Source organism: Puma concolor, chromosome B4 (genome assembly GCF_028749965.1).
Source record: "Puma concolor isolate L17-30 chromosome B4, mPumCon1.1.hap2, whole genome shotgun sequence".
NCBI classification, from domain to species: Eukaryota; Metazoa; Chordata; class Mammalia; order Carnivora; family Felidae; genus Puma; species Puma concolor.
In genome coordinates, this window is record NC_141673.1 from 97,540,875 (window position 1) to 97,566,553 (window position 25,679).

Here is a 25,679-nt window from a genome sequence, read left to right on the forward strand (position 1 = left end):
ATCTCCCACAAAGCTGCGGAGAGTTCTGAGGGTCTGAAGACACGACCCTGAGTTCGGTACAGGAAGCCGGAGGAAAGTCAAGTGCAGGAATACACGGGGCAGTCGCCTTCCATCGTCGAGCGCAGGACCTGCCAAAGGAGTCGGACTCCTGGCCCACGAGGTCCAACAGCCTGCCCCAAAGATGGCCAGCGAGGTGACATGTGCTCGTGCGTGTTTGTTTAACAGAGGTAGCACACCTGGCCGGGCCATTGTGCAATCTGATCCCCCAGGGGGAAAATTTCTTCCTGATCTCAGCTCTGATCAGATTCTGCCCTGAAGCATTCAGGCTTAAGTGTCCTTGCAACTTCTATCCAGAAGAAAGACAAACATACTCAGTAATCCTTCTTGGTCCCAGCCAGGGGTCGTCAAAATGGAACAAGTTCAGAAAAGACCCACCGAGGGGTGGTATCTAGGTCACGGGGCATCACCTTCGCCACTCTGAAGACTGGTTGGAGGTGAGGCTTTTCCTCAACAGCTCGGATCTCACAGGATTTTATTTTCGATAAAAGTGATTTATTAAAATATAACAGCATACCCTTTGGTAAGGCTTGCAACGTAAATAAAAAACAGTGAGGAGTCCTTTACCAGATCACACATCACCACTTAGGGTTTGGAAAATGTGGTAACTTCTCATGGTGGTGGCAGCGGAGGCGGGGGGGTGTCCCTCCCACACAATTGCATGGGAACTTGCTATTCTACTCTTGTTTATATTTCAACAACTCATTAAGAAAAGTGTCCTCAGGGACGCCTGGGTGGCTCAGTTGGTTAAGCGTCGACTTTGGTTCAGGTCATGATCTCACAGTTCGTGGGTTCGAGCCCTGCGTCTGGCTCTGTGCTGACAGCTCAGAGCCTGGAGCCCGCTTTGGATTCTGTGTCTCCCTCCCTCTCTCTCTGCCCCTCCCCCGCTTGCACTCTGTTTCTCACCCTCTCTCTCTTTCGCTCGCTCGCTCTCAATAAGTAAACGTTTTAAAAAATTAAAAAAAGAAAAGAAAAGAAAAGCATCCTGAAATGTGCTCCCGGGTAGGTCACTTTGGAAGCAACTGCAAGTGAAAACAAAGACTGATGGCCCTAATACAGTTGTGGAGGTTCAAAAGTATGTTCCTAAGCAGGTTGAGAGAACAAGGACTGTGATTCCTCACAGAACCAAACGGGACCCAAGATGAGACTACGGCATATTAGTCATCAGGAACCCCGGGTCTCAAGCAGCGCTAAGCCCCAGGCTCCCGTGTGCCCTGAACCGTAAGCCTACTCCTGGGTCTGTTGACGCTGGAAGGAAAGGAAAGGGAAGTGGACAGGAGAGAAATGGCCTCTAAATCAACAGCCTCGGCAGTGGAGAGGTTGAGCAAGGACAGCAGCGGTGGGAGGAAACCAGAAAGCACCACTCTGTCCTGGACGTTATGAGGCGGATGCGCGGAATGTTCCCGAGGGTGCACCATTAGTGCCCACCCCCACCTCAGCAGTTCCATAAACGTGTGCTTGCACTGGGAACACGCTGGCCGATGCCCTTGCTGCTCCCCAGTGTGGCTGTAACAGCTCCCGACCTGCACACCACCCCTCCTGGAGCCGAGCCAGGGAAACCTCGGGATGCCGGCGGGGACAGAAAGGCCTAGACACTCTAAGCAGTGTGGAGATGGGTCCCCTGCAGCAGAGCTGCGATGGAGGCCGGGAGGGCTAGCCCGGCAGCTGCAGTGTGGGTCTGGAAAAGAGCGCCCCCCCCTCCCCACAGGTACCCAGGAAAACCTGGCAGGTGACAGTTTGGGGAACCTTTGCTGGGGTCTGCTTGGGTTCAGGAAGTTGAAACTTTTCCCATATCCCCAATGCCCCACATCCCAGCTGTATGTTAATGGCAGAATAAGAATAAGAAAATGAGACATTTGGGCTTGTGTGGAAGGTCTAGGGATGTCTGCTTGTATCTGAAAATACCTGACTTTTCCCTCTTGGTCCATTTCCCACTTACCAGACTGTTCATAACCCTTAACACAATCTCCTAAGAGCCTCCTCTTTAAGTAAGGAGCACTGAGTTGTCCAGTGTGAAGAGAAATGGTGAGGCCGTCATCCGGCCCCTAAGACATGGCTTTGAGTTGTTTTTCTAGTCCTGTGGCACACTCAGGTGTTCTCCCCAGTTTAGGCCCCCAGGGCAACATGCTGGGACTAAAATAAGAGCTCCAAGGAGATCAGCGGCTCAGATAAGTGGAGACAGAACAGAACACGGGATCAGGAGGAGAAAGCTGAAAAGGGCTGACCCAAGTGCAGGGTCAGATTCCTCCCTTGACTTGGCAAGGCAATCACAGACTTCACAGAAGGCTCAGGACGCCGTGCTGCTCTCTCAGGCTCTCTCTGCCAACCAGCCGGGAGAGGAATGAGGGGAGGGGACGACGGGCAGCCCCCCGCAGTGGCGACCAGCCGCTGGTTCCCAGAGGATCACGGCCAACGATGTCAAGGCTACACGTGGCGGCAACACACAGCTATCAGCTCTCTCTCCCGGACCCAGGGGCACCCCGAGCCAAGCCAAGAAAGAGGGCAGATCAGTATATACGTTTACTCATTTGGGGCTTTCCATGCTTCTCCCTTCACATCTGGCCTAAAGGTCCTGGAGCCTCTTCTCCAGCTATCTGCGCTCCTCTCTGGAAGGTGGGCAATCAAGAGGGAAAGTGTGAGTGGGTCCTGTGGGTGTGTGTGTTCAGCGCTGAAGTCTCTCACGAGCACCTTAGGTACGGGGGGCTGACAGTGCAGATAGCCTTGCCTCGTGGTCTCACACTGCAACGAAAGTGAGCTCTCTTTCTTCCTTCCTCTACCTTTAAGGGTTAGTTGCTCAGGATTTCGACTGTGCAAGGTGTTCCTCTTCCCACTTACGTATCACAGAGCCTGGCACCCACTGAGCCCATAACAGAAGCTTAATAAATACTTGTTGATTGAAAAAAAAAAAAAAACTCTATTTGGCTAACATACATTGGACCTTCTCTGTGCCAAGCACTGTGCTGGACACTGGAAACATAAAAAACGCATCCCTCAGACTCCTGCTCCCCATGGGCTCTCGCTGAATTCGTTGCCAACAGCAGGCATGTTCAATGAGTCGAAGGACGCTGTGCCTATCAGCAACACGGAAAGCTTGAGAAATGGGCTTTAGGTGACAGGCTGGCTACCAGGCGGAAAAAGAATGAGGGGAAGATTCCAGGCACTAAGCTCATTATGTGGTTTGAGAGAAGAGCAGGTCTTGGTTGGAAGCTAATACGGAGGGGGAGGTTGGAGAAGGGTTCCGGAAAGCAAGAGTGCACCGGGCCTTCCGTGATGAAGGGCTGGGTTTCGTCCTGACGGGCAGCGTCGAAAAGGAACTCAAGGGACCAAATTTTAGCCGGCAAAGAATCACTGTGGGTTGGACTGGAAAGTGTAGGGCACGGAGGTAGGACGGTGAGGTGGCAGACTCCTGAAAAATCTGGGGCCGGAGGGAAGACAGCACCAGTGAGGACGGAGAAGAAAAAAACAGGGTGAGAGGGATGAGGCGTGCGGCAGGACCCCAGCTTGCCTTCCAGGCCTGAGAAGACAGAACATCTGCCTTCCAGAAGCTTAGGGACCAGGAGACTTAAGAAGCACCAGCGGAGGAATCTGTTACTGTGCCAGGGACCAGAGAAGGGCCATCACTCACGCCCCTTAGTCCTGGATGGCGTTTGTGGCAGCACTGGCTTTAGGTTGGCCTTTGAAGAATGACAGAGAGGTGACTTGGCAGAACTATTCATTTACTATCCTTCTTTTGGCTGTTCTCCCCTGTGATTCGTATCCCGGACAGTTTTATTTAGCTCTGTCTTTGTGGTGTGAGATCTTAGATGGATTCTTTTCACAGAAACCTCCACCAAGGAGAGCCACCATCTTCTCTCACATTAATCCCACTCACCAACAGCTCCTGGCAGTGTCTGACCTATGTGGGGCACAGATAAATAAATAAAAACTATAATAACGAGGCTTTGCCAGCCTAGCAAACTGATCCAGTCAGAGGATTATAAGAGACACCTGTTTTTTAACACAGCAGCTGTGAACACAGTAGAAGCATGGCATCCTAGTAACAAGAAAGAGTTCTCATTAAAATCCAATAGTAGCAGAAACTGGCACGGACCCACGTTCAGCTAGGACACCTGACCGTGAAAAGGAGTTCAACTCATATTAGATACCTAATAGGAACACTGCTTTGCTGAACTTGGAAACCTGAATGCTACTTTGCTCATGAGGAGGTGATTTACCCATCCATCGGTGTCTTCTAAGTCCTTAAAGCAGCGATTGCATACATAGGGTATTTTCATAAACGAACTGAAGCTTTCTGAAGTTTGGCTGACCAAACACCTCTTCACTTAAGCCAGTTTAAAAAACCGGAACACAGCCCAAGGTAGAATGTGGACACTTAATGTAGAAGAAAAGAAACAACATTTACAAGGATCTCTTCAGTTCATTCACCACTGAAGACACACACACACACACACACACACACACACACACACACACACACACACGATCTACCAACGTATAAACACCACAGGAAAACTATTTCATAGCTCTAATATGTACACATTACCTTTTCAGACCAGACCAGGGAGATGCTCCTAGAAACAGCTTGTTAACAGCCCCTCACATTGCTGTTTAACAATCCGTTTATAGCCCATCAGAAAGCCAGACCTCCAAGGAGATATATTTTACATCTATATGTAAGGTTTTCTTGCCACAAGGCTGGGTTTTGTGCAATCTTTCACTCTATAAGCTAGAAAACAGATTATACCGTAATTTCTGTGACTTATGATCCTGTGAGCATGCACACGAGCATGTACGCAGAGTCACAAGAACAAACGCTTAGCATAAAAGCGGAATGATGCCCAAGGAAGCATAAGCTATACCACACAGTCATGACTAGAACTAAAAATAGCATCTAAAGGCATGGTGTCTGCGACCCTCTCACTGTTCTCCTTAGCACAGGCTCATTCTAACCTCCAGTGCGCGTTCCTGCGCACGGGCCTTCAATAATTTTACCTGGGACCTCTCCCTGACCCAAAGAAGCTACTTGCTAGGCTTTGGAGTGTGGAGCCATCTTTAAATGCACTTCAATTATAATGCCATAAATGCACACACATGAAAACAAAGAATGAATGCGAACTTACAAAATTTTCCTCCAGAGCCTAACATTTGTGCCCTGGGGACACCTTCCTCCAGAGCCTAACATTTGTGCCCTGGGGACACCAGGACCAGCTGAGAGACTGCCTTTCTGGCAACTGGTATACCAGAAACTCAGAAGTGCCAAGCATGGCCAACTGCCCAATAGGCAGCCAGCTGGACAACACTTGCCTCACCCTGCTTGGGGAAGTGTGCAGCCAGAACTTCCCCAAAGTAGCATAATCTTGTCAACACGGGCCCCACTCGGAGTCCCAAAAGGATTAAGAGAAGAGAGCCCTAATACGAGACCCCACGGAGAATCACAGACACCGATCCGGGAGCCAGGCCTGTGAAGTGAATTCTTTCCAATAATCTACTTGGCATTGAGTCTGGCAGTCCAGAAACAGGAGTGCCAAGGTAGAGTGACTGGATTTGCCCTGGGCTCTGCGGGCCATCCTAAAATGGACCCGACCGAATAAGAAAGTGGATGTGTTGTGAACTTACTTTTGCCTGTAACCTACATATAACTGAAGGAAGAGGCAAGAGGACTGTCTTCTCATTCACCCACACCTCCTCCTCCATGGTAAACCTTCAAATACCACAACTGAAATGGAAATGTACACAGAAGCATCTTTCCCTTAAGTCAGACTGCTCAACACGAGAGCTAACCACAAAAGCACACATAGGCATTCCCCATGGTTTACAGAAGCTCCATTTGGCTATTTTACCAAATTTTTCGAGACAGAAGAATTCTCAGAAGAGCTAGCTCAAAGTAACGGTGACTTCTGCCCTTGGGGCCACCTCTTCCCTCTCTGCAGGAATAACTAGGCCTTTCAGCGGGTCTGCATGGCTCTAGACCTTGTTTCCTTCTTGCAGTTTTAGGGTTCTTTTCCCTCTGAGGTCTTGTCCCACAGATCTCCCCTTGCACCCAAAAGACGATCAAGAAATATCCCGCCATTGATATCAGGGCCCCCTGGTTCATTTCCTGAGGTAGGTAGTGTAGAAGAGCCTAAGTACCGGGAAGGGTGGGAGTAAGTAAGACAGATATTCTAACAGGTGCCCCACTTGGGATGTATCTGAACGCCCGGGTCCCTTTGCCCATCTCCCCGCCTATCTTGGCAACACAAAGATGATAAGATCATCACTCTGGCCTTCCTGTGCCCTCCAACATCCCCACTGGATTCCACTGTGTTCAAAAGCTACATCTGACCTACAGGGGGCTTCTGTCTGCAGAGAAATGGACCATCACCACCCAGCTCACAGTCAAAGGCATAGAGTCTCAGAGACACAAAAAAGTGCAATGCAAAATTCAGAAAGTGAGCCTCTGTGTCTCCGGTTTTCAGAAGGTAAAGACTCTTTTTTATTTTAAATAATTTTTTAGGGGCGCCTGGGTGGCGCAGTCGGTTAAGCGTCCGACTTCAGCCAGGTCACGATCTCGCGGTCCGTGAGTTCGAGCCCCGCGTCGGGCTCTGGGCTGATGGCTCAGAGCCTGGAGCCTGTTTCCGATTCTGTGTCTCCCTCTCTCTCTGCCCCTTCCCCGTTCATGCTCTGTCTCTCTCTGTCCCAAAAAAATAAATAAACGTTGAAAAAAAAATTTTAAATAATTTTTTAATGTTTACTTATTTTTGAGAGAGAGAGAGAGAGACAGAGAGAGAGTGAGCAAGCAGGGGAAGGGCAGAGAGAGGGACAGAGGATCTCAAGCGGAGTTCCATGCGCTGACAGCTGAGAGCCTGAGAGCCTGAGAGCCTGATGTGGGGCTCGAACTCAAGAACCGTGAGATCATGACCTGAGGCGAAGTCAGACACTTAACCAACGGAGCCACCCAACCCAAGTGCCCTGGGAGGGTAAAAACTCTTACCTTTTCGACTCATAAGGTCTCTCCTTCCACCTCATCCTAAAGTATTCAAGTCAGCAGACTAAGGGAAGGACTAAATGGCACAAAGTCAAATAAAGAGCTAGCAGTTTTCCAGGGGATCTGGGATGTAGTCAGCCACCTTGGGTCATTCAGGCCTCCTGGTCAGGGGGAAGAGGACACCCCCAGACCAAGATCCTATGTGACTCATATTTCAGTCCCAAATGACAGCTCTCCCCACCTCGTTCACCTTACTTCGAACACAGACCACATCAAAGGCACCAAGTGAGAGGGACTCCTGACCTGCTGTCCCCACCCATCACTGGCCATTAATGTCAAGACCCACGAGTGAGGAGAGCCATGGGTCTCAACAGTGCAAAGTACCAGTCACGTGACCTCATGACACAGATCTGAAACCTCCCACATCTCAGGTCAAAAGGAGGACACAGCGACTACAAAATGCACCAGGGGTCCAATCCTTCCGATTTTCCATCTCCCAAAACGAGGGTGTACCAACTCTGTGTCAGGAAGCTGGGCACAAGGACACACACGGGCCCAGAGGAAAGAGAATCCACTTCTGTCCCCTTGGGGGCCCCACCTGTGATCACAAGTCTGCCTATACGTGAAAAGACACAGCTAGACCATATGGTGAGTCAGAAGACTCTCTTATGTGGTTCTCCTCTGGCAGGAGACTCTGATTCGATGGTCAAGGACACTGTGGGAAAGATAAATGGTCTTGAAGCAACAGTGAATAATGAAGGAACTAAGGTGGAGAAAAGTCCCCTTCCCTTGGCTGAGCTCCTCAGAACAATCCAGAAAAGAGCTCAGCAAAGTCCCACCCCCCTTTCTATCAAGTCTCTGTGACATTCCCTCTTGCCCACCCCAGTGCAGATGTATTGATCTGAGTATTAATTAGTAGGCTTTGGATGACACAAACTCTAAATTGTCCCTTGACCTGGATTCTCCATCAGGGAGCCCAGCGCTGCTCTGGCCACACCCGTGGCCAGGCGGGCAGATCTGAGCCCTCTCCTTTCTTTCCCATCTCCCAACGCTGTCACCAGGGCCACACCCAGACCCACACTTTCACTAGGGGACAAGGAAAGGTGTTAGAGAAATGGGTAACTTCAGAGACAAACAGGCTGTTCTTTGGGGCTTCATTTTTTTTTTTTTTTTAAATCACCAGCCTGATTTGTATCTGCAGCTCCTTTCTTCCAGGAAATAGTTTAGAGTCAGCATCTCATCTTTGGTTACTGCTTCCTCACATATAGGGGATGTCAGTGGAGCAGGGGTTACTGCCTGTTACACAGATAAGTCTCCAGAAAGATAAAGTTACATGGCCCGTCATAACCCACTGGGGAGGGGACAAGGCAGCTGAGAAGAAAATATCCAGCTTTCACTTGTGTTTTCCAAGGAAGAGTGCAGAGGAACGGTTTCTTTCCAAACCTATGCTCTTTTTCCAATAGCCCGAAAGCACGCATGCCCGCCGCGTGGGGTCAGCAGACAAGGAGCCAACATTCTCCCCACTGTGCCTCAAAAAGGGTCATTCATTTCATCTTGTCATTGAACGTGGACACGCAGAGGAAAACTCAGGAAAGCATTTCAAGTCCACGGCAAAGAGAACAAAGCTGCTGAAAACAGATACGTCGGTCCCTGAACGTCTAAAAACAAAGGCTCCCTCATGGCCCAAAGTAACAAATTTGGCTTTCTCAGACTCTTCTGTATAAACTTCCACCAAGAGCCATATATACTCCCGGCTCTTGAAACTGGAAATTCACCACCCCGCAGCAAACAGTGTCTGCTCTGTGGTCAGACAGACGTGGAACTGCCTGTTCAACAAAAGCAGACTAAAGAACCGATGCCCTCGTTCAAGTCTCGCCCCAGCCGCAAATAATAAGCAACTGTGTGAACCAGCGGATCCCTGAGTAGGTTCAAATACTTGAGTGCTGAGTAATAATGCTAGTTAGAGTCACTGCACAGTACTTCCAGGCTTAGGGTTGTTTTTTTTTTTTTCCTTTTCTTTTTATCTTTGAAACTTATTCAGAACCGTACTAGCCATTCCCTCAAAACTTTACTGGAAGATGCCAAAGGCCTTGGTTATTATCATGTAACCGCAGCTGGCTCATCTGTCCTATTGTCAAGGCTTGCATTCAATTAAAGTTAAACTATGAGCTTTGCTCAACCAGGACTGAGTGACCCCAGCCCTAGGAGAAACAAGTGGGACAGTGGCAAGGACGCTGGCTGGGAGTCGGCCAACTGGGGAGACCTAGATCGTTGGTTCTGGAAGGTGCCACCTACCAGCCACGTGAGCAAACCGTCAACATCTCTGGCCGCTGCACCAACTGTATCACGTAGGCACGCTCTAGAAAATCTCTAGCTCCTTCCAGATCTAGATATTGTGGAGGATACATAAAGGGAGAGAGAACTACCTTTTTTTTTTTCTTTAACAAAGTAAGTTGCTGCATTATGAAATTGACATATCCCAAGAGACACGTATCTTTATTAGCACTTCAGATGAGTTCACAGGTTGAAGATGAAGATTAATAAATTCAAGTTCAAGGACCAGGATTCACACTCCTGTCGGTCCACTCCCGTGTCTGTGGTCTTCCCCGAGAAGGACTCGGCGGTAAGGCAATGACTGGCCCCCTCTTCCCAGCAACTTACAGTCCTCTTAAGGGAAATCGACTTTATAGATGAGAACCAAAGAACACCAGACAGAATAAAATGCGAATCAAAATCTGAAGTAGAGGTGACTGGAACTACACTGTGGCGACACTTACATCATTGTGCACGCTCACCCTTAGTGCTCGTGCTGGCGGGGTGATGCGTCCTTTTCAGGTCATTCAGGAAATGAGATCGTTTTCCGTATGTCTGACTCCCACACACAAAGGGAAAATACCCCCAAGGAGTACACAGGTCTGGTGAGCATACAGATTTATTGGATAGCTCCTTCCTGTCTTCACTGGGGACTAACATATTTTTCGTAAGTCATTCATCCAGATAACTGAAGCGTAGCCTTTTAAAACTTCACATTATTTTTATGCCAAACATTTTTGTTGGATAGCTTTCCAAAATGCATTACATTTTCTCACTTCCTAAATCTCATAACTTAAAGCTTGTCTTTAACTTGGAAGTCATAATTATGATCATTAATATCATCAGTCATTGTGGGGTGCCATACAAATGGGTTTAACTCTATAGGAGTCCTTGTGATAAAGCTCCACTTTCTGAATTCATGTCTGCTCTGTATCACTTTTCCCCAGCCAGTGTTAGAGGGACATGGCCCGAGGACAGAACACCTGATTCTGACTCTGGCTCAGGTACAATGCACAATGTGATCTCAGGCATGCTATTTAAATGCCAAAGGACTCAGGGGTGCCTGGGTGGCTGAGTCGGTTAACCGTACAACTTTGGCTCAGATCATGATCTCACAGTTGGTGGGTTCAAGCCCCACGTCAGGCTCTGTGCTGACAGCTCGGAGCCTGGAGCCTGCTTCAGATTCTGTGTCTCCCTCTCTCTCTGCCTCTCCCCTGCTTGTGCTCTGTCTCAATAAACTATTAATAAATTAATAAATAAATGCCAACGGACTCAGTTTCCTCATCTGTTTCATGAGAAATTTGGCTTGGGCGCTCTTAGATTCCTTCTTATTACCTCCACACATCTCTCTCTCTCTGCTTCCTTCCCCACATCTGCTCTGTAGACAGGCTTTGTTAGAGCCATTCAAATCCAAAATGTTGTGAAGTCAGATGGCCAAAATCCTCTCTTCACTCAAGTAAAATAAACCAGGCCAGTGTGGTCAGGCTATCAGGAAAGAGGGAGGGGGGAAAAAAAGATGATTCCTTTGGTGGTAGGCGATAATCAGGGAATATCCGAAAAGATCTCAAACAGATTTCTAGAAATCAAACAGTATTGAGGATGTACATGAGGGATGGGTTAAAGAAAAATTTTACGTTGATCGATGGTATAAAGAGTTTCAAGGGAGGGAAAAAAAAAAAAAAAAGCTGTAGAAGGAAAAGAGACTGACCAGAGAGTAACGCAGACAAAGGCATCCAACCCAGAGGCTGGACAGGATGAGAGGACACCGCACAGCCTGTCGCCCACATTCAGGCGAAATCAGGTGCCAGGGGAAAGAAGAAAAAGGCAGAGAGGGAAAAGAAAGGTTTCTGACAACATAAAGGGCCCAAAATGAAACCCGTCAAAAGACAAAACATCGCTAGAGAATACCAGAGACTGGAATAAAAATGGAAGATCTGGACATTGATTCGAAGATGGTTTGCACAGTGTGGCCATCTAGCTCTCCACACCGTGAGAGGAACAGTGAGGAGAAATCCACCTTCGGGGAACCCGGAATGGGAAGGGAACTTGGGGCCTCATAAACATCTCTGCAGCCCCATTCCTGTCCTTCATCCCAGCTCATGGGAGCCTCCACCATCCCCCGTCACTCTCGATTTCCTACTTCTCTTCATAAAGATGGCCGCACCCAAGAACAGTCATGGAAAATGCTTTGGAACTATAGGCCCTAGCTTTACCACCTATGGCAGGTGAGCTCTTGGACCAATCCATGGCTTAAACACTCTGGGCTTCAGAATCTTTCAGAATCTCTCTCCTCGAGAGAGTTGTGAAGAGTAAGCAAAATAATGTAGGTAAAGCCCTTAGCACACAGACCAGCACACAGGGGTATTCCATACACGACGTTGGTGGTGGTGGTGGTGGTGGTGGTGATGAAGGAGGAGGAAGGGGAGAAAAGGTAGGAGCAATGACCACTAAAACAGCTGACAGACACCTTTAATCACAGAACTGGGAAAGCTCCAAAATGCAAGTGTTCCCCAGTTTTCCATTAGCATAGTCCACAGGACCCAGACGCGGCCATGATCATCTGGGAGTCCACGCTTACCAAACTCGGGCTAATGCCTTCCTCACTCAACACCCCCACCATCCTCCCACAGTCTGAAAATTCCAGCTCATTTAGACAAAGACCAGATAAACTGTACATTTTCACTACCTCAGAAGAAAGGCTTATCAGGCAAATGATATATTTGTGGTACCATTTCGACACTGAAAGAACAGTTTCGAGCACACAGTAGCACTCATTTCTAACCAACAGGTGATGTGGAACACATGTCATTTTTGCCTATTCGCTGGGGCTCATCCTGAGACGCCCCAGTGAACAACGCTTTATCAGTCTGGTTCCTGTATGTTGAGAAATAAATAAGAATGTGTTTTCTGTTCAATGGGCCATAATCCCAACTTCTTGCTAATTCAGCCTACTCTTCCACTCCCCAAATACTAGGTGTGGCGGGGATTAGTTTTTCAGCGGGGCCCCTTTTGGCCTGGGAACCCTGAGTGTACTCACATTCATTCTCGGCAACAAATACACACAGAGATTGGTTTCTGACACACATCTAACAACGAATACGGCAGGGCCAGACTCTGCCTGAAAACGAACACCAGCGCTTTTTCTCAAGTCACAGTCACAGAGAAAAATATGCCATTTGTAAACCCCCACACCCCAGGGGGCTTCATTTAACACTGCGCTGCTTAGCTGGGAGAACCACACCAAAGGGCAACTTTTCACAGTTCGTAATAAAATGAAACGGCTCTTCCCGTTCGTCCCAATAACCCCGTGCCTCCTTGCCCCTCTACCTTCTTTGGCGTGAGTGCACGCAGCTCAAGTCAGATTTACAGAATTTCTTTGGGTTCTCTGGTAGCCACATCAGGGGTACCTCTTCCCTTGACTGACCTATGTGAAGGAAGGAAGCTACTTTTCTAGGACCAACTGCCATGCTTTTAGCTCATACTGTGTGAAACAGGAAGCTTACTACACCTCAACTGAGGTATAAGTTTGGCCACCCCTAGATAAAAGAGCCTATGGCCCACCCAAGGTTTCCTCAGAAAAGGGCGCTTTTCATAACAGGCCCAGTTCCCTCAGCCCAGCACAGAAGTACCAGACTTCTCACACACTGTAAAAAAAAAAAAAAAAAAAAAAGTGTTGCTGCATTCCATGCGTCCCATCTTTGGGCATACATCCAAAGGGCTTAAAGCAGGATCTCGGGGGGCGCCTGGGTGGCTCAGTCGGTTAAGTGTCCGACTTCAGTTCAGGTCACGATCTCACGGTCCGTGGGTTCGAGACCCACGTCGGGCTCTGTGCTGACTGCTCAGAGCCTGGAGCCTGTTTCGGATTCTGTGTCTCCCTCTCTCTCTGACCCTCCCCCGTTCGTGCTCTGTCTCTCTCTGTCTCAAAAATAAATAAATGTTAAAAAAAAAATTTAAAAAGCAGGATCTCGAAGACATAACTGCACATCTAAGTTCATTGCAGCTTGATGCACAACAGCCAGGAGACAGAAGCAACCGAAATCTCCATCAGCGGGTGAGCGGGTAAAGGAAACGTGGCATACACGTAAAATGGAATATTACGCAGCCTTAAAACAAGAAGGAAATCCCATGCCCGCTACGGTATGACGTGGATGAGCCTCAAAGGCATTACCTGCTACGGTACGACATGGATGAGCCTCAAAGACATTACGATAAGCAAAATGACAGTCTAGGATTCCACTTCCACAGAGCACTAAAGTAGTCGAAATCATAGAAACAGAAAACAGAAAGGTGGTTACCAAGGGCTGGGAGGAGGGGAGAGGGATGCAGGGTTTAGTTCGTGTTTAGTGGGTACAGAGTTTCCGAGCCGCGAGACGAAAAAGTTCCAGAGATCTGTTGCACAACCATGTGAATATACTTAGCACTACTGAACTGGACGCTTAAACACGGGTAAGACAGTAAACGGAACATCGTGCGTGTCTTACAATTAAAAAAAAAAAAAGTTGGTGCTGCAAACAGTGGTGCAAATACAAGTCTGTCAAGTCCCTCTTCCCTGATCCCCAACTCCTACTCCTTCCTCTTCTCACGTCTAACAATACACCCTCTGGGCCCCGGGCTTCCCCCCCCACACGCATCTTCCTTGGCACATACCTCCGTGCCCTCATACCAGCTGGCTTGGGATTAAAATGGACCAAGCTAGGAAGTGCCGGAGAGAGTGCAGCCTATTGTATCGAATGTCCTTGGCCTTTTATAGGGATGCACCATGAACCCAGCAAATGCAAGGCAGGGGCCTGAGAACACGGCCTGCGCTGCTCTCAACCTGGCTCGGTCACCAATTAGCTAAAGCCAAGCCACTGCGTTCTCTGGAGCCCCTCCCTATGAAAATAAGAGGCTGGCCCAAGTGATCTCTAAGGTCTTCCAGCTCTGAAAGCCTGAACGTTCCCCGATTCAATTGTCCGAGAGACTGGGGGAAACTTAGAAGCCTGCGAATCTGAGCCTAACGTGATTCTAAGGTAATTCTTCAGGCCCTTTTATGATCTTTTACTCAATTCCTTTGTCTGTTTAGACACAAACGTTTTTGTTTAACTTTACCAAAATGATAAAAATAGTATTATTATACCAAAATTCTACTGATAATCATTTTTGGACCGACACCCAGAGAGTGTCGTAGGCCTCCCTGAGAGAGCAGTGTGTCTCTATTAAATACTTGACGCAAGCTAATGGATGCAGGTGTTAAGTCAGCCTTTGGTACACAGGGACAAACAGAAGAAAGGGCAATGACCTCCTCCCATGCCTCACTTCAAATCAGCAAACATTACTGAGAAACATGTCTATGCCAGGTGCCAAGCTAGGTAGCAGGATACAAAGACAATGATCGATAAACCCAAGGAGCTCAGAGTCCGGTAGGGGAAACCTGGACTCACTCACTCTATCTATCTATCTATCTATCTATCTATCTATCTATCTATCTATCCATCCATCCATCCATCTATCCATCCATCCATCCAAGTTAGTAGCAAAAAAAAAGAAAAAAGATTTCTTTCTGCCAAGAAAGCCAACCATATTGGAGAGTAGAGACAAGTAGGGAGGGCAGTGAAAAGGGGAAGAGGAAGTTATACCACTAGTTTTGGTAACCTGGATGGCCCTCACGACTAAAACAGCCTACCAAGACATGAAGGACTATGTCTGCTGGGCCATAGCCACGTTCCACAGCAAGCTGGCTGAACTTAACACTGAACAGGTGATTTGAAGGTGAAGGCTGATGATGGAAAAGACAGCCTCTCCCTTCCTTCCTCCCATGACCGGCGCAGTCAGCCACACAGTCCTCTGAAAAAAAGTTATTTGACTTTTTATATAGTTGGTTGCCCCGTCCTTACATTTGAACAATCCCAATGATCAGGAAGGGAAGCATTTAAACTCTTGGACCAGAGTGTCACTCCACGCGTGGGGCAGCTCGGTGCAGAGAAACGGTGGGTGCTCCACGACAGTCTGGGTGATCTTGGGCTAGTTAACCCGTCTCCTCCTGTACAATGCGCATCTGAAAGTCACCTCCCTATGTGACGGAAAGATGCCTATAAAACGCCAAAGAAATATAAAAGCGCTTTATCGGGCATCCAATGTCACCCACTGCCACACAAGTGATACGTACAAAGGTGTCGCTGATTGACTGATCCAAAAACTTTCACCTTAGAAACTGCACCCAAATGGTACACTGGTCTTTTCTAGTAGAACAGACACTACTCAGAAGTAAACTAAGCACTTCCCTCCGTGGCTGCCTCTGTGTGCCATCGCGCCAGCTGCCGAGTTTACCGCTTGCTGACCGGCTGCTTGTAAGGAACAGGAGCAAGGGAGGAAGGTTTCAGGAGTGGAGTGGACAAGTAAGGGAAATCTCTCCACCCAGAGCCACGCTTCCGTGTCACATGTCTTCAATCCATCAGATTCATCAGGTCATCCTTGACAGCTTCTGACATTCCTTCTCTGCTCCGCAGAAAAGTTTATTGTTTACTGGGCTCTAAAAGCAATCCCGGCACTTGCTTGCGGATTAGCAGCAAACATTTTTGATTATGCAGTCACTGTACCACATCCCAAGGACTAAATGAAACACTGCACACATCACCAGAACATTTTCAGATGACCCGGAATAATCCCCAGGCCTTGATCTGCAGCACTTATTACTGGAACACAGCAAATTAAGCAAACGCCTTGGAAAAAATACCCCTCACCTATGTGCACCTAAACATATGCACGGTCTCAGCAAACAGAACAGTCATAATCTGGCTCCGTGAAGAACCATCCAAATAAAAGTGATACTTCATTACTAGTGGAGGACATTCAATCTAGCTCAATTACACGGAAATACAAAGTCACGAAAAGAGGCACCTAAAAAAAAAAAAAAAAAAAGCAAACAAACAAACTGAGGGTAAGCAATAAGGGAAGAAATTTTTATGTCACATTTAAGACGGTATTTTGTCTGGGTTTGGGACTGGTTCTGCATGTCTGAGCAAGGAAAGGGCTGTTGTACTCTTCTCACTGGAGTACAACGGAACCAGCCACTCAGTAGGAGTTTTCTGATTTATGCACGCACATAAATCAGCCCATGAGAACGGTGGGGATATGCAGTCCCTTTAAAAGAAGTATCAAGAAAAGTCACAGAAAGGATAGCTTTTTGTTGCGGTCACCCGAAAATGAGGACCCCGTAGCTGGTCCGGTTTTCCTGATGCCAGAGTTACTGCCATCGAATTAAATACAATTTACTGATTTAATCCCTATTATGCAGTTCCCTCTGTTTGTGTTGTGAAGCGTCCAAACAGATGATCCATACCGTGCTCACTGTAGAATCTAATTTATACAGCAAAAGAAACTAGTTTTGAAGTATACAAGTAGCTTAAATTATTTACTGGGACACCCCCTTCACCACAGACATACGGATAACCCCAGGTATACACAAACACAAAAGTTCCACTGGGCATTCCTGTGAGGCAAAAACAAAGAAACCCAACCCACTTTTTAAGTTCACATTAGCCCTATCTTAAAATCCATGAAAATCTCACCTGATAAGAAACACTAAAATCTGAGTATGATTATGAAAACCTAGCAAGCAAATATAATAAAATACTGTTTCCTTTAAACAGACCCTAATGGAAAAGCCATGTTAAAACAGGAAAGGTTTCTCTAATTCCCCACAGATGAGGAAAACAGGTTATTTGTTCATTGTTTCTGCAGTGTCCACTCAATGAGCACATATTAAACGGCCCAAGCCAAAAACAAACAAACTTCGGTGGCTTCAGCCTCCGGCAGAAGCAGAAGGCTCTTCCACCTGGGGGACGGATGGAATCGTGAAATAAATAAAGTGTTCAATAAATGTGGCGACAGGAAAAATAATTGGGGGAAATGGACAAATCATCTTGCCTCCTCACGGTGGCAAACTTTACAACTTTTTAGAAGCAACAAACCACAGCACCACCGGCTCTATAGATATCGATACATACACATGTACGTATACTGGAACCAAACACCGTGTTTGCAAACATCCACCATCCTGCATTTACAATGCTGCAAAACACCACCAGAAAGCCGGGAGATTTCTACTCTCAGATACCCTCCCCGCACTGTCAAACAGGGAAGGTCACTTTGCCTGGTCACTCAGATAATGCATCACAGGAGTTTTCTACTTTGGGATTACTCAACTCTCCTATGCATCGGAGTACAATAACCACTCGGCAACTTTAATTACCTTGGTTTAAAAAAGAAAGAACGAAATTCATTGTGCAAATGCCCAGGAAAAGCTGACACCAGGGCTGTCTTTCCGACAGTGCTTGAAATTACAATCAGAGGAGGGGGGGAAAATCCAGTCTGATCTGACCCCGGGAGTCCTTTAAGGGAAAAAAAAAAAAAGTTCTTCAGCTCCCGTTGGAGATGCAGTCACTTTTTTTTTTTTTTTTTTCCTAAGGAGACCACCCCTCCGGAACAAAAGTTACATTTCAGTCACATGTTGGCAGTAGGAGTAGGAGCAGGTTTGTTGTTGTTTTGTTTTTGTTTTTGTTTTTTTTACAAAAGCGCACTAATTACGGGGGTGTCTTACAGGTCTAGAGACCACTTGGGTTCCTCCTGCCCAATTGTGACGGGCATTTAATTGTCAAAAAGAAAGGGGGTGGGCTGGGGGGGGGGGGCGAGGAGCCGAGATGGGGCTCGGCGGGGGGAGCAGCAAGGTTACACGAAAGGGTACAGCCGCCGCCGCGAGCTGCATCTCCTTCCCCGGAGCCCCAAATAATTCACTGCAACCGAGGCAACTGCAACAGCCCCCTCGGAAGAGCCCAGCACTACTGCCCCGGCCGGTGCAGCTCAAGGTTTCCGAGCACGCAGAGGGAGGGGGAGAAGATCTTTACCTTAATGCTACACTGAGCAGGAGTCTCAGACATGTCTCACAGCGAGAGAGATCAGGAAGTTCTCAGTTTTTTTCCACTTTCCTTTCCTCTCCCCAACCCAGAAGCGCTCCACGGCCAGCCGGACGCGGTCATTTAAGAAGTTTCTTGCAGCATCTCTCCCGGCAGCCGCCCCGGGGGTCTGCGAGCGCGCGGGGCGGGGCGGCCGGCGGAGTTGGGTGCGCGGGGCGGCGGGGGCGTGGGAGCCGGGCCCGAGCGCGGCGGCGGGGTCTGCAGGTCGCGGCGCGGCGCGGCGACCCGGGGCGCAGCCCGGCCGGCCTCCCGCTCTCTCCTCCCACCCGCGGCCGGCGCCCCCGCCCCCCGCCCTCCCGCCGCTCTCCCTCGCTCTCTCGAATGTTTTCCTTCCTGGAAGAGAGAAACTGAAAGGCAGAACTGAGAAAGCTCTTTGCTCATTGATCTTGAGAGTTTCAGTGCAGAAACTGACGTGAATTCCCAGCACTGAGCTCTGCCTCTTAAAGGAGCCACCAGGAAATAAAAGCTCGGGTTACAGCCCGGCATCGGGGAAATAAAAGCCGGGCGGGGGGAGGGGCGGCGGCGGAGGGAAGCCGGGGGAGCGGGGCCGCGCGAGGCCAGGGCCGCCAGCGGAGCGCGCGGCGCAGCCCCCCGCAGCGCGGCCCACGCGCGTCCGCGCAGCCGTGATCCCCTCTGCGGGCCGGGAGCCCGGCTGTCCGGGCGCGGCCGGGCAATCGCCAGGTCCGGGGAGACACGTTGGAAAAAAAAAAACGTTACGCTGGGGCCCCAGAAACCACAAGACAGGTTTTGTGAAACGCCTCCCACCTTCCCCGCCTCGGTCTCTGAGCTACCCTGAAATGCACAAGGTTCCCCCCCCACCCCCCCGCCGCCCCGCTTCCCCGCGCCCCAGCAGAGACGCAGTGAGAATAATCATGTATGAAGGGGCATTCCGGTAAGGACGCGGAATCCAAAGGAGGAAATAAAACAATAGCCTTTGTTCTGCTTCTCGACCGCTGCCTCTTTAAGAGAATCCACCAGGAAATGGGAGATCGGGTTACAGCCTGCACACGGGGAAATGTGGGAGAGCGAGCGCCGGAGCGCGACGCCGCCGGAGACAAAGCCGGGCGGCCGCGCCGCAGACGCGGGGGGACTGCCGGGCGGGGGGGATTCCCCGCGAAGGTGGGCTCCCCGAAAAGAGCAGGCGCTGCGCGCGCCCGTGGTGGGGGGGGGGGGGGTCGGGGGCGGGGTGCGGCCGCCGCAGGCGCTTCCCCAACCGGGCACGCGTTCTGGGGAGGGAAGGCTGCTGGGCAGTTATCAAAGGCGGTTGAGTTCCTTTTCCTGAGCGCCCCCCCCCTTCCTGCCGTTTCGAAATCCGCTGTCCATTTAAAGAAATAGCGGCCGCTACCAACCGACATAGGTGACTCGACTGCAAAGTTGACAGGACGTGTTCCCGAACATAATACCCCTCCCCGGGACCGCTTCTCTGAAACCGTCATTGGCCGGTTGGATGACCCTGAGATCCCGCCAGGGGAGGAATCTTTGGCTGGAAAAACAATCGTGGGGAAGCAAAATCCGGCGGGGCTGAGGGTTCTAGCCTTGAGCACATGTGGTCTGATCGCTCTCTTATTTTTATTGTCATTCGTAGTCTCTTAACACGCTCTGAAGTGTCCACTGCAAAACGCTGAAGAACATAATTATGTGTTAAATTCCAAACCCCTGCTGATACATACATAGGAGTTTAATGTGTAGATGTGTATTATATTACAAACGTATAAACACGTATGTATAAGTATGTGCCTAATTGTGTGTGTATTATGTGTGTGTGTGTGTAAAACAGGACAGATTTCCCAGTTCCCCACCCTACCGATTTTTCCTACTCACTTGTCTTCAACTCTCCACATAATAAAATGTGTTCGGACCTCTTCACACATCAAAAGAACGTTCTGAACCAGAAGTGATTAAGGGGGTTGGGATGGAAGAGTCCTATTGCTGGAATGGTGGGAAAAATGGGTTTTTGTGAGCCTCCAGAGATCTCAACAGTTTTTGTCACCTGGTAGTTCTATCGTCCCCAAGAGGGCTCATGTCCACACCAACTCCTCCACCTGCAGTCCACCCCATCCGACACCCTCCTTAGCTCCTTAGCGCCCCCCCCCCCATTATCTCTCTGCCTTTGATCCCTCTACTTATGTTGCAGACATTGACTCCTATTGCTGGATTAAATCCTATAAACCTCTGTATCACTTACTTGCCAATAAGATCTTTGGCAACTCTCAGCTTCTGTTAAAGGTGGGAAATAGTACCTATCTCATAAGAGTTCAAGCAAATATATACAAGGTACATAATTACCTGAGACTTGCTACATATTATATGTGCTCAATGTTAGCTACAATTATTTAACCTCACGACTGAATTAACTCTCAACTTCCTTTCCTCCTTACCTTCTCCGAGTGACTCACAGAAGTAATTTGAATTAGAAAGTGTGTGATTCCAAAGCAAAACAATAGTTATGGAAAACTGTACGTTTAGACCAGAGGTTGGCAATCTCTTTCTGTAAAGGGCCAGACACAAAATATTTGAGGGTTTGTGTGCAAAGAGGTAGAATTGAGGATATTATGTAGATACTTCTATAACTAGAGAGAAAATAAGTATCCATGTTTTTTATTGACAAAATGTAAGGTGTAATAATAATAATTGTAATCAAGTCTAATAATGAGAGGAATTGAATTTTTTTCGGGAGGGGGGGATTAACATTTTACTTAGTTGAACACCAGTTCAGAATTAGTGTTCTCTATCATCAAAACTAATTGTTCATCTATCTGTTAATGCTGATCTGTAATGAAATTTTACACATTTCATTTTTGAAAACATTTTCTCACCCAGATAGGTCCTGACAATCCATGAATGTGTGATTTTAGTCAAGCATATTCATTGCTTAGAACGCATTCATATAATTCTATTAGAATTCTATTAAGTTCTCTTGATATTTCCCCTTTAGCATGCCATTACATTGCAGATTAATCATATTCAATGGAAAATTAGGTGGAAGTGCCTCAGTTGCACAGTTAAGTGGGTTTTAAACACGGAAATTTAGTTTTCAGTTGCATCAAAATCCAAAAACCACTATTGGAATTGTAGTTTGGGGTCAGAACAACGTAGCTGCTGTAAATGTGTGTTGGAATAGAAATATTGCTGTCATTTTCACTTTGGATAGCATGGGAAGTTGATAAAGCAGCTTGATATTATTTGTGATTGCAACAATGTTAGTCATGTCAAAATGATTTGACTGCAGTACAAACTTCACACGTTGCTCTGTTTTGCCTTGTAGTTTTAGGTTTGATTCATGAAAAACATCAAGTCTGTAGCAAAAGCTAATTTCCAAAGACATTCAGCTTTCAATAATCATGGTTGAGGAAAGGTTTCACTTATTTATTCCCGCTTATCAGTTGTTTCTCTATTCCTTGTTTCCTGAACTCTTGGCAAATTGGGCATTTTATTTTCATATTCCACTAAAATTCCTAGGTTGTCTTTGTAGCTTTTCTCCTTTATGTTAAATATAGCTGTCCTCTAAGAATTACAGTTTACACCTTTAATTATAAGAGTTTATGTTCAAATAATAGTATTCTATTATCAGAATATGTAAGAAACTTACAACAGCATAATTCCATAATTATTCCATAATTATTCCATAATTCCCTCTCCCATCCCTTATGATACTGGCATATATTTTACTTCTATGTGTTATAAAACCCACATACGTTGTGGGGTAATATTTTGATATTTTAAAAATTGCAAATACATGTATATAATGAAGGTACTAAAATATATGTTTCTTTTTAATTTGCCCAGATATTTGCCCTTTCTGATACTTCTTAATTTCTTCTGGCAGATATGATATCATTTTTCTTTGGCCTCAAGAACTTTTGGCATTTCTTGTAGTGCAGTTTGTTGGAGGTAAAGTCTCTCAGCTTTTGTCTGTGTGGGGATGTCTTTATTTCACATTCATTTTTGAAGGATAATTTGCAGTATATAAATTTTAGGTTGACAGATTCTTTTTCCTTTTGGCACTTTAAAGATGTCATTCCACTTCTGTCTCCGTTATTTTTGATTAGAAGTCATTTGTAGTTCAGATTCTAACTCCCTGTGGATAGTATCTGTTTTTTTCTCTAGCTGCTTTTAAGGTCGAAATTTGGTTTTCAAAATTTTGACTGTGATGTGCCTAAGTGTAGTTGTTTTTGTTTTTGTTTTTTTGTATTTATTCTTCTTGGTGCTGGCAGAAATTCTTGGACTATAAGTTGATATCTTTCATCCGTCTTGGAAAATTCTCATCTGTTACCTGTCTGAATATTGTTTCTGCTCATGTTCTCTCTCCTCTCCTTTTATTACTCTACTGATACAAATATTAGACCACATGACCTTTTATAGTCCTAAAGTAACTCTGATCTGTTACTTGGTCCACAGTTCTAAAGTAACTCTGATCTGTTACAATTTGGATACCTTCTATTTATCTTTTTATACATTTCTTTCCTCTTACTGTTTCCATAGTACTGTCAAGCCAGCCCATCTGATTAATTCCCACTGTTTTTTCACTTTTAGCATTTCCCTTCTTTTTTATATTCTCCGCCACTTTTTTGAAGTTGCCCATATCTTCATGCATGGCTTCTATGTTTTCCTTTACGTCCTTCAGCATTTTTGTCATACTGTGACAATTCTAAAATCTGGGTTCTTTCCTGGTTCACTTCTATTGATGTTTTCCTTTCTTGGCCATGGGTTATGTTTTCTTATTCGTGTACGTGTCTTGATATTGTTTCCTGTGTGCTGGACATTTTATGTGAAAACACAGTAGACAAAGAATTAAATGATGTTTTCCTCCAAAAAGGGCTAATGCCTTCTCCTATAATACCACCAGGATTGGGACTGAGTCTGTATGATGTGTAATTAAACTGACTTTGGGGTTTGTTATAATTTTTTAGTTTGATTCAATTCACCACTGGCTTCGAATATTTTGAAGGCAGGACTAGGACTTTTCCTACAAGCAAATGTTGATTTACAGCTCTTATTCTCCGCTTTGCTGCTCTGCTGGATATCTTCCTTAGCTTGAAGCCTTGGGAGAGGATCTCAGTTCTTTTCTGCTCCTACCCCCAAACTTTCTTAGCCAAAGGCCTGGAATGCCAGGGGTCTCCTCTCAGCTCTTCTACTCCTCTACAAGACTTTCCTAGGGGCACCTGGGTGGCTCAGTTGGTTGAGTGTCAGCTCAGGTCATGATCTCGCAGTTCGTGGGTTCAAGCCCTGCGTCGGGCTCTGTGCTGACAGCTCAGAGCCTGGAACCTGCTTCGGATTCTGTGTCTCCCTCTCTCTCTGCCCCTCCCCAGTTTGCGCTGTGTGTGTGTGTCTCTCTCTCCCCAAAACAAATAAACATAAAAAAAAAAATTAAAAAGTCAAGAGAGAGGAGAGTACAGAGGAATTTAAGTGAACTGAATTTCAGATAATGACAAGGATGAGAGGAAAGATCCATAGTGGTTCTCACTCCTGTCTGGAGCAAAGGGAAGAGAAATCCACCACAGATGATGGTAAGGAGAAATCAGCCTACCTTCTAACAAAGTTTGATGGGTGCTTCTAACAAAGCTGAAGTCGGGTGCTTAATTGACTGAACCACCCAGGCGCCCCTCTCTGACTTTTTTTAAAACTAAAATTAGGTAGATTATTTGGCTTGTATTGGGTGTTAGGGAGTGAATTGTGGCTCTTGTGACTCACTACATACAAACATGAAGAGGAACCTGAATGTCTAATCTTTATCCTCCAAAAGAGCGATGAGGATGGGCAAGGACTGGGGAAGAATGAACAATTAAGAATGTGTGGAAAAAGGGGCGCCTGGGTGGCTCAGTCGGCTGGGCGTCCGACTTTGGCTCAGGTCATGATCTCACGGTCCAGGAGTTGGAGCCCCGCGTTGGGCTCTGTGCTGACAGCTCAGAGCCTGGAGCCTGCTTCAGATTCTGTGTGTCCCTCTCTCTCTGCCCCTACCTCTCTCATGCTCTGTCTCTGTCTCTCTGTCTCTCTCTCTCAAAGATAAATAAGTGTTAAAAAAAAAAAATGTGTGGTAATGGATGGGGTGCCTGGGTGGGTCATGATCTCTTGAACGATTCTTGGGTTCAAGACCCGCATCTGGCTCTGTGGTGACAGCTCAGAGCCTGGAGCCTGCTTTGGATTCTGTGTCTCCCTCTCTCTCTGCCCCTCCCCCATTCTCACTCTGTCTCTTTCTCTCTCAAAAATAAATAAACATTAACAAAATTAGAAAAAAAGAATGTGTGGAAGTGGATTATTTAATTTAAAAACCAAAGCCATTATAGTATCATCTTTTTTAAATGAAAATAGCACTTTAAACAATATAACTATAGTAAGAAACACCATCCATGTATCTCTGTGAAACCAGAATTGCTTAACCTAAGAGGCGTCTGTTATAACTGGTGGGGTGGGAAAGAAGAAGAGAAATGTTTCTGCTTATCCAAACAAGACATAGATTTTGAAATCTTAAGAATGACTGCCCTAAACTACATATTTCCTTTATTACATCAGCTGGGGTACAATCAGAAAAGCAGAATCATGGAGGAGGGGGCAGTGTGTGTGTGTGTGTGTGTGTGTGTGTGTGTGTGTATCTATATAGTGATCCTCCTTCTCTGATTGCATGGTGACTGATATAATAACGGAAATATATATATGACAGGCAGTCAGGTAGAGCAAACGGATATAAAGTGGGTGAAATTAAGAGCAAGCTAGAATACAAAAACATGAGCCCGTGAAGATGGACCAAAACACATGACATTCATTGCCCCTGACCTTGATATAGGCTTGGGTATCCTACACCCAAGCTAGGGCCCTTTTTCATGCAACTACACACACACACACACACACACACACACACACACACACACACAAACCCTGGCCCAGGCGTTTCCGAAGATAAAGGAGGATCTTGGCAAAGGTTGATCAGTCATAGGCTCAGCTGCTGCCACACACCAATGAATGACAACAACAGATGAATGACAACGTGTGGGATCTACAAAATGCGGCTTCATTTCTACCCAAATCACACAAGACGCTCCCATGGACCACCCTAACTGAAAACAGAGAGAGAAGTGAATTCTGGGAATGTAGGGAAACCCAAGTGTTCACATTACAAAGTCACCGCAGGGGCACCTGGGTGGTTCATTTGGTTGAGTGTTTGACTTTAACTCAGGTCACAGTCTCATGGTTCGTGACTGAGCCCCACGTCGGTCTCTGCACTATCAGCACAGAGTTCTTGGAATTCTTGAATTCTCTCCTTTCTCTCTTCCCTACCCCTGCTCTCTCCCTCTCTCCACCCCCCCTTCAAAATAAATAAACATTTTTTTAAGTTAGAAAAACAGCCACTGCAATAGTTTTCCCTAAGCCTTCTCTGACAGTTATATTTTTAGAATTGT

The 25,679-nt window shown here is 46.9% G+C and overlaps 1 protein-coding gene and 1 long non-coding RNA gene across 4 annotated transcripts in view; both read right to left on the minus strand.

Moving 5' to 3' along the window:
* ETV6 (ETS variant transcription factor 6) overlaps positions 1-18,705 on the minus strand; it is a 253,331-nt gene extending 234,626 nt beyond the window's left edge. For 2 of the 3 annotated variants that reach the window (XM_086714073.1, XM_086714072.1), the window contains exon 1: positions 18,217-18,704. In XM_086714073.1, coding sequence (XP_086570199.1) covers positions 18,217-18,249 — 33 coding nt within the window. In that variant the 5' untranslated portion in view covers positions 18,250-18,704. Of the gene's footprint in view, positions 1-18,216 lie in introns of all 3 variants that reach the window. The other variant, XM_086714074.1, reaches the window with a different exon arrangement.
* Positions 6,807-18,209, minus strand: LOC147579316 (uncharacterized). Its single transcript, XR_015253804.1, has 2 exons — positions 13,542-18,209; positions 6,807-13,502 (listed from the first exon to the last, which is right to left on the minus strand). It is a non-coding gene; the product is annotated as an uncharacterized LOC147579316 (long non-coding RNA).
* Positions 18,706-25,679: the final 6,974 nt, after the last annotated feature.